Consider the following 16447-nt stretch of genomic DNA (forward strand, 5'->3'; position numbering starts at 1 on the left):
CAGTAGATCTACTAGAGAAAATGTACAGCAGTGGCCATACTGATCATAAGAATCAGGATCGGATTTACGATTTGGTATCAAACCCTCTCTGTGCGCAGACGGACTAGAGAATGACACGGGAATAAATCTGTCCTCACCTGCACAAGCCTCGAACACGTCAAAATCATAAGTGTTCGAGGATTATGCAGATGAGACTGGAGACAGCGAATGACATTTGTCCTCGTAGGCTCTATCACCGACCTCTGCAACCTGTCCTCAAAAATCCCCCAGCGGAAGTTCCTCTCAAAAAGAGAAACCACGGATGTTACGTCAATGGAGAGCGAAGAGGTGTTTGGTGTTGAAGCCCTTTCCCACTTTTAAAAGACGTTCTGAGACCATTGCAACCAATTTTAAGCAAAGAATATTAAAATGAAATAGGCATGTATGTGTTTCTCGCCGGGTTCTAGGCTGCCCTGTGCCTGTGACGTCTCAACTGTGCCGGAAACTGGCTGTGCTTGATGATGTCAGAGAGGAGCGGGCCGCGCTCCTGTAGGACGGTTAGGTGAGCGCGTGAGGATGCTGGGGCGGACGGGTGCGGTGGCAGCTGTTGGGCTTTGCGGGGCGCTTTTCATCGGTTATTGTATCTACTTCGACAAGAAACGGCGCAGCCACCCCGACTTTAAGCTGCGGTTGCGAGAGAGTGAGTAGGATGCGGTATGGCGGCCTGGGCCTTGCCGGGGGGGGGGGGGGGGTCGGTGGCTCTCTTTTTCTTGTAAGTTGATTTTGGGTTTTACATATTTGCACCGTCCTGCAGTGTCTTTCTTTCCACTTTGCCAACTATTATCTCTTGAATTCATTCCTAGCCTTCTCCCAGAGTTTTGCAAATTACAGGGCTTCTTTCATTTCTGCTGTTGTGATGGTCCTCAGGAGGGTAATCTGGAAAGCCTCCTCCCCCCATTTAAAATCTAGTAGCACAATTTCGGAAACGCATTGGAGCCTGTGCAACATACTTTCATGTGAAGGGCTGCTGGACGCTTTCTAGGACTTTTGTTACTGGCTTGCGATCGGGGAGCTTTGCAAATACGAGCCTATTTGTAAGTTTGATTTATTAGGAAAATTGGTAAAAACCAGCCCTGTAAAGTGTGTGTGTTTCTAATCAGATTTATATAGGATAGCGTGCAAAAGGCAATAAATCTGATCCAATCCAGGCACACTGGCACAGCAACTTGGAAAAGTGTATGATTACCGTAGGAGTTGGTAGTGGAGAGCACAGATAAGACCAACTTGCCACATCACTAGATTTCAAGAAGAGGTGGTCATTGCGTTTTTGGTTTTTTTAAATAATAAAAGTTGTGTAAATCTAATTTTCTGTGGTAGAGCCTTGCAGTTCTCCAGTAGCTTTATTAAAGTGTCAAATAAGGGATTGGGTGTAATGTTTGGAAACTGTAGACAACTCAGAATTATTATGTGTAAGTAGCATTGTTAATTTGGTAGGCTGTTATAATTAAAACTTTAGGAATAAGAGGTTTTTTTTGGGGGGGTGTTTACAAAAATGTTTACTAGTGTTTTAATCTCACAACAGATGTTGCTGGATTTCTTTTCTATCATTTAGGACACAGGTGTCAAAGTCGGTCCTTGAGGGCCACAATACAGTTGGGTTTTCAGGATTTCCACAATGAATATGCATGAGATCTATTAGCATACAATTAAAGCAATGCATGCAAATAGATCTCATTCATATTCATTGGGGAAATCCTAAAAACCCAACTGGATTGCGGCCCTCAAGAAAGGACTTTGACACCCCTGATTTAGGAGTTATCTTAGAAAAGGTACAAAAAAAACCTAAATGTAGGATATAAGATAAGCCAAGGAAGTGATGTGAGCTTATCAGGAGTTGCAAAGGTTTCTATTGATTATCTATAAACACTATTCTAAAAGCTGGAGTTATAATTTAGTATGGTACTTAAGTGTTAAAATTATAGTTTGGGAACCACATATACTTCTCCTTCACCTTTGAGTTTCACAATTCCACTTTTGCACTTCTTCCTATCACATGTAAAAGGAGTCTTGTCTCCTTGTTTTACCATGTTGGCTATTTTTCTTTCATTTTTCATCTTTGCTTTCCTGACTGTTTGACCCAGCCTCCCTTAACTTTTCAGATATTTTTCCCTGTCTTCCCCTTTCTGCAATCTTTTGTAGTTTGATAGCTAACTTCTTTTCCCTTACCTTCTTAGCTACTACTTTTGAGAACTAAAGTAGGCTTCTCTTACTTTTACTTACAAAATGGTTTGTTGCCATTACTATAACTCGTTTTAGTTTTGCCCACTGCTTTCCTACTTCTTTCCAATGTTTTGATGTAACCTGGAGACTTTGCTTTCAAATGAGCCCTCTCTACACCTGTCTTAATATTAAACCACATGGAATGGAAAGATCAATAGCGGTGCAAAATGGAAATTATAAAAACTTCATTAAAATTTGGGAACCATTAATGTCCTTTTGTCATGATTGATGCCATTTTTCTAATATTTCTATATTTAATATGTAAGATAAGGGTGGGGTGGGGGGAGGGTTTCTATTATATGAAAAATAAAATTACTAGAGGGATTTCAGGATGGGAGAGGGAGGGTTATATTTGCAATTATAAGATATAATGATAAGATGTACAAGTGGTTAAATCTATGTTATTGTGTTGCAATTTTTGTACACTTGATGAAAGTTTTAAAATGAATAAAGAATTTATAAAAAAAATAAAATATTAAACCACACATATGGTGATCACTGGATGTCAGATGATTGCCCACTATAACATCAGAAACTTTCCCCATTTGTAAGCACTAAATCCAATATGGCCCTATCCCACATGGCAACGCGATTCTCTAACCAGCACCTGTGACACGGTTACTGGTTAGAGAATCGGGGTGGTTAGTCATCTGTCCATCAGGACAGATGCAATTCTGTATGGGACGCCTGTGTTCGATTCTCAAAAGCCGCTTAGGCGGCGGCTGAGACTGGGCATCCTATACAGAATCCAGCCCCAAAAGTAAAAAAAAGCCCAGGACCTTTTGTTAAAGGTTGGATTATGCCTGGCGATCATTCAAGTCCTAAGCCTGCCCAAAACATGCCTCTAACACGCACCCTTAAGATTTGGATGCACTAGAGACAAAACAACCAGAATGATGTCTAGAAAGTCTGTTTTGAGAATTCACACTTGGACGTTTTACTAGTAAGACATCCAAGTGCTGGTTTATGCTGTCTTGGATGTCTCTTTTGAAAGTGAGCCCCATAGTTAATAAGAAATTATGTCCATCTAAATGTGTAGCAATAAAAAGAAAAAAAGAGAAGGAGAGAGTAGCTTCTAATGCTTAATAATAAAACAAGAGAAATCCAGGACAAATGTCCAACATTAACCCTGTCCCCAAAGCATTGTCTCTCTTTCAACCAATTAAATTCTCAAGTGATAATAAATTAACCCCCTTGGCTTCCTGAGAATGTATTAGCTTTTCTAGTTGTAAAGGATCCAAAAAAAGAGAACCCTTTTTCTTAATGCTCATGAGAAATGAAGATAGTAGTTGATTAGATTTATTCATTTTAATGCTGTTTTATTTTGTATCCACAGAAAGGCGAAAACAAAAGCTTGCCAAAGAAAGAGCAGGGCTGTCTAAGGTGAATTCCTAGTTTCAGTTGCAAATGGGTAAATTTTATGACTGTGTACATATACTTCTCCCTCCGAATCCGTGGTTTCAGTATTCGTGGATTCAGTTATTCGCGATTTTTTTTTTTTTTTTTTTAAAGCTAATTCCAGACATTCCCTGCCTCCCTTCCGGCATCCCAGACCTTACCTGGTGGTCTAGCGGGCTTTCAGGGCAGGAGCGATCTTCTTACACTCCTGCCCCATGCAGATCACTCATAGAAAATGGCTGCCGTTAGTTTCCGTCTTAGTCTCGAGAGACTACAGGAGCTCACTGCAGCCATTTGCTATGAGTGATCTGCACAGGGTAGGAGTGTAGGAAGATTGCTTCTGCCCTGAAAGTCCGCTAGACCACAGTTCTTCAACCGCCGGTCCATGCAGGGCCTGCGAGATGGACGCCGTTAAATTTCCTGCCCCGGAAATCTTCTGTTCCTCCCAGCCTCGGGCGATCAAGACAGGCTGCCAACGTCGGGCATTCCCTCTGTGAGTCTCGCATATGCGGAAACAGGAAGTTGGAACAAAATAGGCGGGACTCAGAGAGGGAAGGTCCTGACTTCGGCAGCCTGTCTTGATCGCTGCCCCTGCCAAGTCGCCGAAGAGGGCCGCGGGGAAGCTGCAAGTAGAAGGGAGATGGTCAGCGTGTGGATTGGGGCCATCAGCAGCGTCTGTGCTGAGAGTCTGCCCACGTGCAGGATGCGGTGGGTAGGGGCCTCCAGCTCGTCTTGGGTGGCAGGGCCTGTGGTGCAAAGCTGTTTTTGCCTGCTTGGGGGGGGGGGGGGCGGGTCACGAATGTGCAGGGCACAGCAGGAATAAGATCCTGGGGAGCCTTCAACAGTGGCTGTCTACTCTCCTAGCAGCTCTGTACTTACCAGGGCAGTGATTCACTTTGGCAACTAACGGACCCAAGGCTGCCTAAGGAAATCAATGCTGCAGGCAAGTACTGAGAGCTGCTGGAAGGAGAGGAAACCACTGTTGGAGGCTGGGAAGCTGCTGGATAAAGGGAGAGCTGCTACTGCACCTGGAGTGAGGTAGAAGGAGAGATGCTGCTGGGAGGGGAAGAGGGAAAGGGATGGGAAGAGAGCTACTGTTGGATAGGGGGGAGGAGGGAAGGGAGAAGGAAAAAAGGAAGGAAACAGCTGGCAGGGAGATTAGAGGAGGGAAAGGGGAGAGACAGGAATGATAAAGTACAGAGAGATTGATGCTGGAAAGGGGTCAGCAGAGAAATGGGAGAGGGATAAAGATGCTAGATCTGGTGTAGGAGAGATAAAAATGAAGAAAGCAGTGAAGCTGAAATGAATGATGTAAAAGGGAGAGAAGAGGCACAGGCTGGATGGAAAGGGAAAAGGGGCATAGAAAAGTCAGATACATATGGAAGGGGGAGAGGCCAGACAGTGGATGGAACGGGCAGACGCTGGAAGGAAAAGAGTGGAAAGAAGATGAAAGCAGAGACCACAAAAGGTAGAAAAAAATCATTTCTATTTTGTCATTACAATATATCAGATTTGAAATATATATCCTGCTAGAGGCATAACTGGGGACTGCAAAGCCTAACAGTATTCCTGTCATATGTGACTACAGTATTCTGTTAGCATGATATTTCTGTGTAGCATTCTGTAATAATTTGGCTTGTTCAGTTTTCTTGATAGTAGAGGGGATATATGTGAAGGGGAGGGGAGACAGGGGTTTTGTTGGTCCTTGCTCTGAATATTTATATTTATAAAATGACAGTTGTATAGAATATTGGTTCTTTTTATACTTTAATAAAATACGTTCAATATAAAATCATAACTGAGGCTTGTGCAGATGGGATCAGATGGTTTGTGGGGACCGAGCTTGCGGAGACGGGGCGGAAATGTGGTTTTTTATTTCAGTCTTAGTAGTTTGCCGGTCCACAAAATAATTCTTTTATTTCTGCCGGTCCACGGGTGTAAAAAGGTTGAAGAACACTGCGCTAGACCACCAGGTAAGGTCTTTGATACCGGGAGGAAGGCGGGAAGGTCCAGAATGAGGCAGGGGTGGGTCAGAGCTGGCCAAAAAGTTATTCACAGTTTTTCACACTTCGCGGTCCGGCTCTGCACCTAACCCCCATGGATACGGAGGAAGAAGTATGCACTATATATACTGTATAAAGTTAGTATACAATAAAGGATGTGTGTTAACAGTTTGTGCACATCATAGAAAATGTTATTTTGCTTATAGAATGTTAAAGCACCAGTCCTAATGGACCACACAGAGGTTTTGTTTACAGGATAACTGCAATAAATATTTAGAAGACTTATTTAAGTTCATTGACTCTATGGCTAGTTTATGCAGGGCATGAAGTTAGTCAGTGCTGTGTTAATTACCAATGATCACTAGGCCACAAGAGGAGAGAAAGGAGGCAGCAAAATAGCAGGAAGTGATATCTGCATCTAGTCCCCCATCTTTCTGCATTATCTTCATCTGGTGGTATTCTTCAGACATTATTTGACCATATAATACACTATGATCGCTGCTTTTGAGTAATAATTCTTTGAAGATACAATATAAGAAATCATTACTCCAAGATATAGAATTTTGTTCAATTTGTGCAGAATTCCCCCCTCTTAATTTATTTGATTTGTATACTGCTTAAATCCTAAGCAGTTTACATTGAATAGTGATTAGGTGCTACTAAGTGTTTTTCCCTTTCTGTCTTGGCATACTCACAATCTAATTATTTTACCTGGGACAATGGAGGGTTAAGTGACTTGTCCAGGGTCACAGAGAGTAACCCTAGGATAGAACATGCAACCTCAGGGTGCAGAGGCAGTAGTTGTAACCATTAGGCCACTCCTCTACGCCCAAGTCTAGACCTTATTATTTTGGTTTCCTCACTCCATCTCTATCCTTCCCTTGGCTTGATCTCCCCCTTCCACCCCTTTATACAAACATACAGTTTCGTTCTCAGACCCTGTTCATATTCAGAAACCCATGTTTTAGCTTTCCCTTCATCCCAGTCCTTTCTTTCTCCACTCCCTCTTACCAAAAGCCCCTTCCCCCAACTTGTTTTGCATTGGTCCTTCTCTTGTTCTCACTCCATCCTCTCTCCAGAGACACCTACCATAGTGTTAAACAACCAACAGGAGACTGAATTGGCCTAATCAACTTTAAAGATAGGAGGGGACAGGACTACTTTTGAGCTTGGTTGAAGCACATAAATTTAGTTTCCAACTGCCTCTCTTTTTGGCACCAATCATAGAATCTTGCAAGCACTCTTAAATAGAAAAAGAGAAAAAAAGGTGCATACAAAAACCTGGAAGTAGTATCAGCACAGCTTCAGAAGTAGTAGTAGTAGTATTAGTTTTCTAACCTGTACTGATACTACTTCCAGGTTCCTGTTACAAATCTCTGCGGGAGAAGGATTCTGAATTACTTGGTTGCTCAGAATTTCCCACAGGATTACAAGATTTTGGAGTAAACCTGTCTCAATTTTCCTTAGCTCTCAGAACCTCCCAATCTCTTCTCTCCCTTTTAAATCATCCAGTCTATTTCACAGGAACTTTCCCTATGCTGATGCATAAATCCATTTTCTGCACTAAATAAAATTATACAGGTAAACAGAAACCATTTTTACTAATATGCAGTTTTACAGAATGTTCCGATGTGATGTGATCATGGTGGAAAGGAATTTCTAGAACAAGCTGCATTACTTGTGTGGTAAATCTGCATAAGATGACTTTAATTTTGTATTTCAGTTACCTGACCTCAAGGATGCGGAGGCTGTTCAGAAGTTTTTCCTTGAAGAGATACAGCTTGGAGAGGAATTGTTAGCACAAGGTGATTCTTAGAATGTATTATCAAAGTAGGGATTAATCTTCTTGCTGATTTTGTTCTGTAGATTAATGCTTGGGTTACTGTGCAGCTCATTACATATTTAATGGCACCGTTAGTACATGATATTACTCAGTGGATTAAGTACCCCCTGAGATATCCAGGCTTGTTGCAGCCTATGCAAAAACCTAAGGAAAAACTGCTTCTTCAGTTTCTCTCCAGACCAGCACAGCTCACCTGACCTGTAGGTGGAGATAGAGAAAAACTTTTGGCTGTAGTACAAGTGGCTGTGCTGTCCCTAATACTCAGTCTGCTCTCAGTCTCCAGCAGGTTGTGTTAAGCTGTTGAAGTCTTCCCTGGTTTAGTGTAGGGCTGTTGGAAGTTGTTTAGTGGCCTTCTGGAGCTGGACTGAGCTTGAGGGGGCCTAATTTCTCCTTTTATCAACATTGGCCAAAGTGTTGGCGAACCACAGTTAAACACCAGCACAAACTCAGTTTTAATGATTCTCTTAATCCTGCGCAAGACATGTACAGAGGTGGACTGAACTGTGCTCAATAAGAGCTCACACCATCCACACCTGTGTTAGTTATAGTGACTGATAAATCTTTTTCTGTCTCCAGTTTCCCGAGCATTCCCATTTTTTTCTGCAAAAATGTTTGTTGATTTTGTGAACTTAACTGAAGCTCTTTTGCTACCAGAAGCCAAGGAGCCCTCTCATTCCCTCTGGCATTGTGTCAACTCAGACACTTGTTTATTTATTTATTCAATTTTCTATACCATTCTCCCAGGGGAGCTCAGAACGGTTTACATACATTTATTCAGGTACTCAAGCAGTTTTCCCTGTCTATCCTGGCTGGCTCACAATCTATCTAATGTACCTGTTTACATCCCATTATTTCACTGTTACCTATTTCAGAGTCACATAATGAGCTTGTGCATTTGCTGCTTCCCTCTCCTTTAGACTCATTCCATCTAGTGTAGAAAGCCTTCTAGATCATTGTCATCAACTTTTTACTGCAAATACATTAATACAACCTTGTGATATTCAAATGCCCTCTTCAGATAATGAGAATGAAGGCTGTACAGGAATATCTGTCCCTTCTCATTTCTCAGCAATGGAGGAGTCTTTCTAGGACATTTGTATCCACCATTTGTCCACAAGATGTCTAAAGTTCTCTTTCTGCTTTAGCAGGAAATAGAACCAAGGTTTTGGCCTCTTAAATATATAGGTGAAGGTGAAAAAACAGTGTGACAAGGCAATGGCTGCTGCCAGAAGGATGCTGGGCTGTATAAAGAGAGGCGTAGCCAGTAGAAGGAAGAAGGTGTTGATGCCCCTGTACAGGTCATTGGTGAGGCCCCACTTGAAGTATTGTGTTCAGTTTTGGAGACCTTATCTGGCAAAAGACGTAAGAAGACTTGAAGCGTTCCGGAAGAAATGATAGGAGCTTTGCGCCAGAAGACGTATAAAGAGAGACTGGAAGCCCTGAATATGTACTGTATACCCTAGAAGAAAGAAGGGACAGGGGAGATACGATTCAGACGTTCAAATACTTGAAAGGTATTAACGTAGAACAAAATCTTTTCCAGAGAAAGGAAAATGGTAAAACTAGAGGACATAATTTGAGGTTGAGGGGTGGTAGGTTCAAAAGCAATGTTAGGAAATTCTACTTTACGGAGAGGGTGGTGGATATTTGGAATGCGTTATTTCTGGGCAAGAATCCAAAGCTCTACCCAGTACTGTGCTTGGGCTCCAACTGTTGAACTCTCCATAAAAGCTCACTCCAGCCCATCCACACCCTCCCAGCCATTGAAGCCCTCCCCAGCCCATCCTCAACCAAAAGGCCATATACAAACAAGTCTGCCCAGTACTGGCCTTAGTTCTTCAGTATTTACTATTATTTTCTGATTCTAGATCCTCTGTGTTCATCCCACACTTCTTTGAACTCCGTCACCGTTTACCTCTCCACCACCTCTCTCGGGAGCACATTCCAGGCATCCACCACCCTCTGCGTAAAGCATATTGGAAACCCATACATATCAACCGTTAATCTACATGCAGAGTCCCATCACCTCCCATCCACAAAAAGAGGGGTTCTACACACACTAGTGAACAGAGCACTAAGAGTTTGTGACCAAGGCAGCCTTCAGAAAGAAAAGGACACCTTTCAGGACACATTTCTTACTAATGGCTACAGCAGGAGGACTTCCTCTCTAGCCCTAAAACTTATGGACAGCCTAACCCAGAAAATCAGCAATGGCCACCAACCATTAGAGTACAGTGCTGTGACAGAACAATAAATGGTAGGGTTTCCTTATGTTCAAGGAGTAACAGATCACATAGGGAAACTAGTAAAGAAAAATAGCATCAAAACAGCCTACTGTGCACCACAGAAACTCGTATCTACACTCACACATGTGAAAGACTGGTTACCTCTGCTCCAAACCCGTGGGGTGTACAAAATCCCATGCAACTGCGGCCAATCCTACATTGGTGAAACTGAACACACTATAAAGGAAAGACAGAAAAAGTACAAGAAACATCCCAAGCTATACAACACAGAAAAATCAGCTGTAGCCCTCCATGGCAGGAAAACCAGTCATATGATTAGATCTAAGAACACAAAAGTTATGAAGAAAGAAGACTGCTGGTGGCCAAGAAGAATCGAAGGACAATAGAGATAGCAAGATACCCAATAACTTCAATGAAGATAAAAGGGCTCTCCATAAACAAAGCATGGCAATCACTCATCCAAAAGAAATTCAGTGCAACAAGGACTGGGGTCAAAGGCAAACGCCTTCTCTCTCCATCTAAAAGTTTCTGGCAGAATTTAAATAATAAATGTGTTTTCTCTCTCTTCTCCCCCCCCATGTGCACATCTCATTCCCTCACACTCATGCTGAACAATTCTCCTTTTCAATTCCTGAGCTGAGTAGGTACCCCTCCCATGTCCCAACACGCTCCTTTGCCCCATGTTATCCCCTCTCTCCCTTTCTTGTTCCCTTCAGGGATGTCCAGCTAGGCATACTCCCCTCCATCGGAGGGAAGCCTTCCAGGTGAGCCGGGGATCCCAGTTACCTCAACAGTCCTTCCAGCTGGGCTGCTCCTTCCTGCCTCGACCTCTCCCTCTCTATTTTTAATTTGGATCGGATCGGCCCGCGTGCCTTATTTTTTTTTTTAAACTTTTGGGCCTATCTTCGCTGAGAGCGGTGCACAAGGCTGGCTGGCTGCCTGTTCCACGCCACTTCCCCCGAGAAAGGTTGATTCGTCTGCCTCCTCTTCTGTTTTCTTGACCATAGCGGCGCACCTGGTTGCCTGCCTGGTCCTGTGCTGCTTCCCACGAGAGCACACCAGATACATGCAGGCACACAGGTCTGCCAGTGCTAATTTTGTGCATCATAATTTTGCCATACTAACTTATACCCAGAATAGCATTCTGGCACATGTGCTGATTGTATGTGATCACATTGTCACACAACAAAAATTTAAAGGATATATAGTTTTGTCAACGCTCCCCAAAGCCTTTACGCCACATCCTTGCTATTCAGGGCATCAACCATGCATATCATGTTCGGTGTGTCATCATTTGATGAGTATTTCCATGTTCACACATCCAAGGACTGATAAACAGTAAATGCTTAATTTCAGCAATATTTGCAACACGGAACAGGTGATATACATTATCATATGTCCGTGCAACCTTTTGTATATTGGCAGAAACAATAGGAAAATCAAAATTTGAATTATAGAACACAGAAGCTGTATTTTGAGAGAGGTTTTGTCTGCTCCATTAGTCGCACATTGGCACAAGTTTAACTATACCATTGACGAACTAAACTTTTGTTTTCGAAACTTTCAAGAAAAGATGGAGAGGAGGTGATATTAACAGCCTACTCCTTCAAGCAGAACAGAGGGCAATCTTTGAGATTAACACCTTGACTCCTGCAGGTCTCAACTCTGAACTTGACTTTTGGTCTTTCCTATAAAATGTTTTCTACCAACAAACTGAGAGTTTCATGGCAAACTTCAGCTCACAGTTTCTATCAGAAATCATTATATTAATTTGGAAAAAAAAAAAAAAAGAGAAATCATTATATTTTTGTCCCATAAGTGATGCAGATATTGGGACATCACTTTACCCTCAGAATGGGTTTATTATCAGTTTCTGTTACATAGCAGTCCAAATATATGGTCATATCTTTTGGTTTGTACCCACAGAATTACTGATCTAACTGTTTAATAACTTTCCTTTTTTTTAAAAATGTGGCATTGAAGCTTTATCCCAGGACAAGCAGGCAGATATTCTTGACTGATGGGTGACGGCACCGACGGAGCCCCGGTACGGACAATTTTAGAGTGATTGCACTCTAAGAACTTTTTAGAAAGTTCTAGCTCGGCCGCACCGCGCACGCGCGAGTGCCTTCCCGCCCGACAGAGGCGCGCGGTCCCTCAGTTTCTTAGTTTCCGCGGAGCTAAGAAGACGCGTTTTCAACGGCTGTTGAAATTTTTTCCTAACTTGCCTTCCCGCTCGCGTAAACGTTTGGCTTAATTTGCCTTTTTTCTTTCTTTTATTTTGTTAAAAAAAAAAAAAAAAAAAATCTTTCATTTTTTTCTTCAATTTCGGTTTTCCCCGGCGGGGCCTTCTGCCACCATCGAAGCCTCGGCCTTCGATTTGGCGGAAGCCGTTTTTCCTTTCATGCCCCCTCAACCGGGTTTTAAAAAGTGCCAGCGGTGTGCTAGGCCTATATCTCTCACGGACCCACACAACTGGTGTTTACAGTGTTTGGGTCCTGAGCATCAGGCCTCTTCTTGCACCCGCTGTGCTACTTTGAAAAAACGAACTTTAAAAAATCGCTTAATTCAACAGCGATTGTTGTTCGGTGCCGAGATGTCCGACCCCTTTCCTTCGACTCCGGCTTCGGCACCGATTCAGTCGGCACCCTCGTCTTCGACGCCGCGTGATTCCACACCGGCATCTCAACAGTCAGGTAAGCCGGCTAAGAAGCCTTCCCCGCTGGAACGTCTTCCGGCCTCGAGTGCAGTGAGCCCAATCCTGCCGCCGGTTCGACGCCAGCGGAAGCGCTCCGCCCCTATAGAGGTGAGTCCCTCGACATCGGGCTCCTCATCTCCGGGGCGTCGAGCGGCACCGCAGGTACCGCAGAAGAAAAAAGCGGTACCGGTGCCATCCCTCGATGACCGCATTACGGCCATCCTTCAGGTGCAGCTGAAGGAGCAATTAGAACGACTCCTTCCTGCTATCATGACACCGAACCTTTCGGTGCCAGTTCGCACCGAGCCATCGGTACCGGTTGTTGAACAACCTGTATCGGTACCGATTGTGGAACCCGTATTATCCACTTCCACTGTTTCGGTACCGCTTCACCTAACCTCATCGGTATCGATGCCAGTCCTTGCACCGGAGCCGAGAGCTCACCATCAATCGGTGCAGACTTCGGCACCGGTGCGTCCGATAACTTCTCCGGACACGGTATCGATGAGGTCGGGTAAGTCGATGCGCAAAACCCGACACATGCAAACGTCGACACCTGAGTCTCGGGACCATTCTTCCCATGTAAGGGACCCTGATCTGTGGGGAGACTCAGAGGAACCCTTTCTTTCTGAAGGAGAATGTTCCTCAGAGGAGGAGGATTCGGCTGTCCCTGACCCATCCTCCAAACAGGCCACTTCCTCTTTCTCTAGTTTTTTGAAAGAGATGTGTGAGTCCTTGTCCATTCCTTTGGAGGCTGAATCCAAAAAGTCTAAAGCTTTTTTGGATGCCCTTGATTTTGATCAGCCTCCAAAGGAATTTTTGAAACTTCCCCTTCATGACATCCTGAGGGAAACTTTCTATAAGAATTTAGAGACTCCTTTAACTGTCCCAGGGGCCCCACGTAAACTGGATTCTCTATATAAGGTAATTCCCATTCCTGGGTTCGACAAACCTCAACTACCACATGAATCCTTATTTGTCGAATCCACCCTTAAAAAGACTTCAGGAGCCAGTGTATATGCATCTGTCCCTCCTGGCAGAGAAGGAAGGGCCATGGATAAATTTGGTAAGAGGCTCTACCAAAATGCTATGTTAGCTAATAGGGCTAGTAATTATGCTTTTCATTTTTCTTTTTATTTAAAGCATCTCCTTACCACCATGGCTTCTTTCGAGAAATATCTTCCTTCACGAAAGCATTCCGCTTTTCACACATGCTTGTCGTCTCTTCTCCAATTGCGTAAGTTTATGGTGAGATCCATATATGACACTTTTGAACTTACATCCAGAGCGACAGCAATGTCAGTAGCTATGCGTCGTTTGGCCTGGCTTCGGGTATCCGAGCTTGATGTTAACCATCAAGATCGGTTAGCCAATGCCCCATGTCTAGGGGATGAGCTCTTTGGGGATTCCATGGACTCAACCACACAAAAGCTCTCTGCTCATGAGACGCGCTGGGATACCCTGCTCAAGAATAAAAAGAAGCCTCCTCCGCCAAGACCATACAGGCAGCAATCGGCCTATCAACGCCGTTTCACAGCCCGTCCATTGCCTACCACTGCTCAACAACCTAGGCGTCAGAGGCAACAGCAACGTCAGCCTCCCAGACAACAGCAACAACAACAAGCTGTAAAACAACCTCCTCAGCAAAAGTCACAGCCCTTTTGACTTCATTCTCCGCAGTATAGCCAGTATCCCTATTCCTGCTCTCCTGCCTCAACCAATAGGAGGTCGACTTTCTCTGTTCCTCAGCCGGTGGGAAGTAATCACTTCGGACCAATGGGTCCTCAACATCATCCGCCACGGCTACTCTCTCAACTTTCAGACTCTCCCACCTCAAAGCCTGCCAAAAGAGTCTGCTTTGAACAGTCCTCAATCAGCCCTCCTTATTCAGGAGGTCCAATCCCTCCTCCTTCTGAACGCTATAGAGGAAGTTCCTCTAGATCAAAAGGGGCAGGGATTCTACTCCCGCTACTTTCTAGTTCCCAAAAAGACAGGAGATCTCAGACCCATCCTGGATCTTCGCGATCTCAACATTCATCTGGTAAAAGAAAAATTCAAGATGCTTTCTTTAGCCATCCTTTATCCCCTTCTAAATCAAAACGACTGGCTATGCTCCCTCGATCTCAAAGAGGCTTACACTCACATACCGATCAATGTAACCTCAAGACCATATCTCCGATTCATGATCAATCATTGTCATTACCAGTACAAGGTGCTGCCCTTCGGTCTTGCCTCATCTCCAAGGGTATTCACCAAATGTCTCATTGTGGTGGCGGCTTTTCTACGCTCTCACCACCTGCATGTATTTCCTTACCTGGACGATTGGTTGATCAAAGACACTTCTGCCCAAGCGGTCCTTCTGGCCACCAACCAAACCATCCAGTTTCTACAACTTCTGGGATTCGAGATCAATCTACCCAAATCCCATATCATTCCCACTCAGAGACTTCAATTCATTGGAGCGATCCTAGATACACTCCTCATGAGAGCTTTCCTGCCATCCAATCGTCTTCAGACCCTTCAGTCTCTATGTCACCAGGTACTTCCTCTGCCGTCCATCTCAGCAAGGCAAATGATGGTGCTCTTGGGACACATGGCATCCACAGTTCATGTCACACCTCATGCCCGTCTTCACCTGCGCACTCCTCAATGGACCCTTGCGACCCAGTGGTCCCAAGCGTCGGACCCTTGCTCACGACACATATCTGTGACATCATCTCTTCGTCAGTCTCTGCAATGGTGGTTGGTATCCTCAAATCTATCCAGAGGTCTTCTGTTCCATCAGCCTCCTCATCAACTAGTCATCACCACCGACGCCTCTCTGTATGCATGGGGAGCTCACTTGAACGAGTTCCAGACTCAAGGTCTTTGGTCAGCCCAGGAGAGGAAACATCAAATCAATTTCCTGGAACTCAGAGCGATGTTTTACGCCCTCAAGGCCTTCCAACACCTTCTCTTTCCTCAGGTCCTTCTGTTGTGCACAGACAATCAAGTTGCGATGTACTACATCAACAAACAGGGTGGGACAGGCTCTCGCCTTTTATGCCAGGAAGCCCAGAAGATATGGACTTGGGCCATAGATCACCATCTCTTCCTGAAAGCTATATACATTCAGGGGAAACAGAATTCCTTAGCGGACAAACTCAGCAGAATTCTCCAACCTCACGAGTGGACACTCGATCCTGTAACTCTACATTCTATCTTCGATCAATGGGGCACTCCTCAGATAGACCTCTTTGCAGCTCCTCACAATCATCAGCTGCCCCTGTTCTGCTCCAGACTTTACTCTCCACACCGTCTAACAGCAGATGCTTTTCTCCTCAACTGGTCGAATCAGTTCCTGTACGCCTTCCCTCCTCTGCCTCTCATGTTGAGAACCTTGTTCAAGCTCAAGAGGGAACGAGCCACCATGATTCTGATTGCTCCGAGGTGGCCCAGGCAACATTGGTTCTCCCTTCTACTTCAACTCAGTTCCAGGGAACCTTTTCTTCTTCCTCTGTTTCCTTCTCTGCTTACGCAACAGCAGGGAACCCTTCTGCATCCCAACCTCCAGTCTCTACACCTGATGGCTTGGTATCTCTCGGGCTGAACTCGACTGATACTCTTTTATCTCAGCCCGTTCGTTCCATTCTGGTTATGCTCAGACCGGACTGACACTGGAAGGTTCTGTCACGGCCCATAGAGTCAGAGCAATGGCAGCATCTGTAGCTTTCCTCCGTTCCACTCCTATTGAGGAAATCTGCAAAGCTGCTACTTGGTCCTCAGTTCACACTTTTACATCTCATTATTGTCTGGATGCATTCTCCAGAAGGGATGGTCACTTCGGCCAATCTGTTTTACAAAATTTGTTTTCTTAATGGCCAACCTTCCCTCCATCCCTCTTTTTGTTAGCTTAGAGGTCACCCATCAGTCAAGAATATGCTGCCTGCTTGTCCTGGGATAAAGCACAGTTACTTACCGTAACAGGTGTTATCCAGGGACAGCAGGCAGATATTCTTGC

The 16447-nt window shown here is 44.4% G+C and overlaps 1 protein-coding gene across 1 annotated transcript in view; it reads left to right on the forward strand.

Annotated features, from left to right (window-relative positions):
- Positions 1 to 469: 469 nt before the first annotated feature.
- Positions 470 to 16447, forward strand: part of TOMM20 (translocase of outer mitochondrial membrane 20) — a 41247-nt gene continuing 25269 nt past the window's right edge. Inside the window, exons 1-3 of the mRNA XM_033935771.1 lie at positions 470 to 679; positions 3596 to 3642; positions 7384 to 7465. Of these exons, the coding sequence (XP_033791662.1) occupies positions 556 to 679; positions 3596 to 3642; positions 7384 to 7465 (253 nt within the window). The 5' untranslated portion in view covers positions 470 to 555. The remainder of the gene's footprint in view (positions 680 to 3595; positions 3643 to 7383; positions 7466 to 16447) is intronic.

This window comes from Geotrypetes seraphini, chromosome 3 (assembly GCF_902459505.1).
Source record: "Geotrypetes seraphini chromosome 3, aGeoSer1.1, whole genome shotgun sequence".
In the NCBI taxonomy this organism is placed as follows: Eukaryota; Metazoa; Chordata; class Amphibia; order Gymnophiona; family Dermophiidae; genus Geotrypetes; species Geotrypetes seraphini.